The 3,078-nt window shown below is 56.9% G+C and overlaps 1 protein-coding gene across 1 annotated transcript; it reads left to right on the top strand.

The window, feature by feature from the left end:
* Positions 1 to 379: 379 nt before the first annotated feature.
* On the top strand, positions 380 to 960 carry H257_19189 (hypothetical protein; the record flags this gene model as incomplete). Its single annotated transcript, XM_009848332.1, has 2 exons — positions 380 to 675; positions 789 to 960. The coding sequence occupies 2 exons, from the start codon at positions 380 to 382 to the stop codon at positions 958 to 960; spliced, it is 468 nt and encodes a 155-aa protein (XP_009846634.1).
* Positions 961 to 3,078: the final 2,118 nt, after the last annotated feature.

The raw sequence follows: 3,078 nt of genomic DNA on the forward strand, positions 1-3,078 counted from the left end.
ATGCTTTCAACATCGATGACGATGAGATCTGCGTGTCTTTCGCCATGTCGCACCTTACTGGTCGTGTGGATGATTTGGCCTAGGGCCTAACTTGTGAAGACGGCTTTGTGTTTGCCAATTTCGATGATTTCATCGAACAATTGAAGGCAGCGTTCCTGCCAGCGAACAGCGACTTCCGATACCTCGCGGAGTACCCTATCTTCCCGGCAAGGCAAGCGCTCTATTCGTGAGTGCGTCCACGATCTGCGCTTCCTTGCGTTCTGTGTCACCCAGAAGTCTTTACTCTCCGAAGAGACTAAGGTGACTATTTTTATGAACGGCCTCAACGACTCAGCTGCGCACACGCAGCTTTTTCGGACATATCCTTCGACATTCGAAGATGCCGTCCGCACCGCGCTGGCCGAAGAGTTTTCGGTTCTCCAATCGCCCCGCGACCAAGACCCGCGACCCGCATGACATGGAGGTCTCTGCTATGACCTCACCCCCCACCGACCGTCGTTGCTTCAACTGCAACCGACCGGGACACTTCTCCCGCGAGTGTCGCCAACCACGCCGTGCGCAGACATCCGCTCGTGGTACTGCCGCATCCCCTGCACCCCGCTTCGCGCATCCCGTTGTCGATCGCGCACGCGGCGGTCGCGAGTTTCCTCGCGGGCGGGGAAACGGGACTCCTCAGTAGGCGCGAGGCATCCTGCTGAGGCTACAGAGTGCTTGCAGTTTGATCGTGGTGGCATAACACGATCAGCAGGCCCTGCCTCGGACACAGTGATTCTGTGTCAAATCGGAAGACAACCTTCCCGCATGTTGTCCTTCCCCAGTCGTATCTCTGGGTACGACCGTTTGTTCCGCGTCCTCATCGACAGCGGTGTGTCGGAAAATTATGCCCGACGCGCATCAATTCAGCTGAATCGTTCCATCTACCCACCCGGCGCGCATCGCCGCACTCCGTCGTGCGTGTAAAGATGGCTGATGGCAAGGTTGTCACCTCGCCGAATGTCCTTGTCGACCTTCCCACGATGGTGGGAGATTTTGTCTCGACCGAACAATTCTACGTCATCGACCTCGATGACCGCTGGGATTTGATCCTTGGCATGCGATGATTGGAGAAACACCAACCCTAAATCGATTGGCGATCCAAGACCATGCGCAAGATCGCATCCGTCCACCCTTCTACCGACCTAGGCGTGATGAGTAATGAACTCACTCCTTTGCCTGGTCTGGTGACGCCGTTAGTCACGCATCCCACCGCCTCGGCTACGAGGCTGGACGTACTTTCCGCCATGGTTGGCGATGCCGCCACGATTGGCGATGATATGGGAGCCGCCATGGTTGGCGATGCCGCCACGTTTGGCGATGATTCGAGAACCGCCATGAACGGCGATGGTCCGAATTCCACCCCCAGTGGACACTCGACGCGTGATGCTCACGCTTTTGTCCTCTCAGCCTGCGACCTGTCCGAGTTGCCGCTGACTGCCGCTGAGATCACTCAGCTGCCAGAGATGAGCTATCTCTCTTTCGCCCGCGCGCTACGCGGGCACGACAACATCAGCATTGCTCTCATCACGGAGAGCCAGGAGATAGACCTCCTGATTTCCTCGACAACCGACGATCCCGACGAGGAGGATGTGTCTCGTCCTTCCTCATCGGTATGGAAGGATTTGGAATCGAACCCATACTACGACTTGGTTCGTGAGTTCCAAGATATCTTCCCGGACAATGTTCCGGAATGCCTCCCCAAAGACAAAGGGGTATGGCATGGCATTGACTTGGTGCCGGGCACCAAGTGGTGCGTCACTCGACAGTGGCCACTTCCACGCGACCAAGTCGCGTACATTGACGAGTTCTTTGCTGCACGCAAGCGAGCCGGTCATGTGCGGGAGAGCAAGTATCCGCACTCCAGTCCCACTTTCTGTGTGAAGAAAGGCAACGGGAAATGGCGCATTGTTCACGCCTACAACAAGCTGAACTCGGCCACAATCCCGGCGCAGACGCCGATCCCGCGCAAGGATGTCATCATTGACTCCATGGGACAGTCCACGATCTTCAGTACCATCGACCTTCGCGATGGGTTCTACCAGATCCTGATGAACATCAGGGACATCGAGAAGACAGCCGTCTCTACACCCAGTGGAATGCTCTGGGAATGGCTGGTGATGCCCCAGGGGCTCAAGAACGCCCCTGCTACTTTCAATCGCGTCGTCACGGAGAAACTCCGTCCATTTCGCGAATTTGCTCCGTCGTATTTCGACGACGTCTACATCCACAGCCGCGCCAGTTTGTCGCAATCCGACGCGGATGTCCACCGGTCACACCTACGTTTGGTGTTTGAGACACTGCGAGGCACCGGTCTATAAGCGAACCTGTCGAAGTGCCTCGTCGGGATACACGAGATTTCTGTCCTCGGCGACTTCGTTGGCATCAACGGCTGCCGGGCGGACCCGGCCAAGGTTACCGTAATCAAAGCTTGTCCAACGCCAAGCTCAGTCCCCGAACTGCGTAGTTGGATGGGATTCGCCACCTATCTGCACAAGTACCCGGCGAATTTCGCCGACCTGGCATGCCCGATGAAACGCTTACTTGGCAAGGACGTTCCTTGGGTATGGTCCCATGAGTGCCAAGTGGCCTTCGAGGCCGTCAAGGCGAGCCTCACCATGGCCCCAGTTCTGGCTCTGCCAGACTTTTCCAGACCTTTCTTCGTGGTCTGCGACGCATCCATTCGCGCCATCGGTTGCTGCCTGATGCAGCGCGACGATTCGGGCAGGGATCGCCCGGTATCGTTCCAATCCCGCCAGCTCCACAAGTCCGAGAAGAACTATCCCGTTCATGACTTGGAGCTTCTGGCGATGTACTACGCCCTCAAGAAGTTTCGAATTTACCTCCTGGGTTCGGAGGAATTCGTGGTCTTCACTGACCACGCATCGCTACGCACGGCCGTCCACTCACCGCATCTGTCCCAGCGCATGCAGCGCTGGCTCTCCTTCTTTTCGGAATTCAACATGAAGGTTGAATACAAGCCTGGCCGCGACAACGTTGTCGCGGATGCTTTGTCCCGACTCCCGTCGGCAGACAACATGGAGC

Source organism: Aphanomyces astaci, assembly GCF_000520075.1.
Source record: "Aphanomyces astaci strain APO3 unplaced genomic scaffold supercont1.396, whole genome shotgun sequence".
In the NCBI taxonomy this organism is placed as follows: Eukaryota; Oomycota; class Saprolegniomycetes; order Saprolegniales; family Verrucalvaceae; genus Aphanomyces; species Aphanomyces astaci.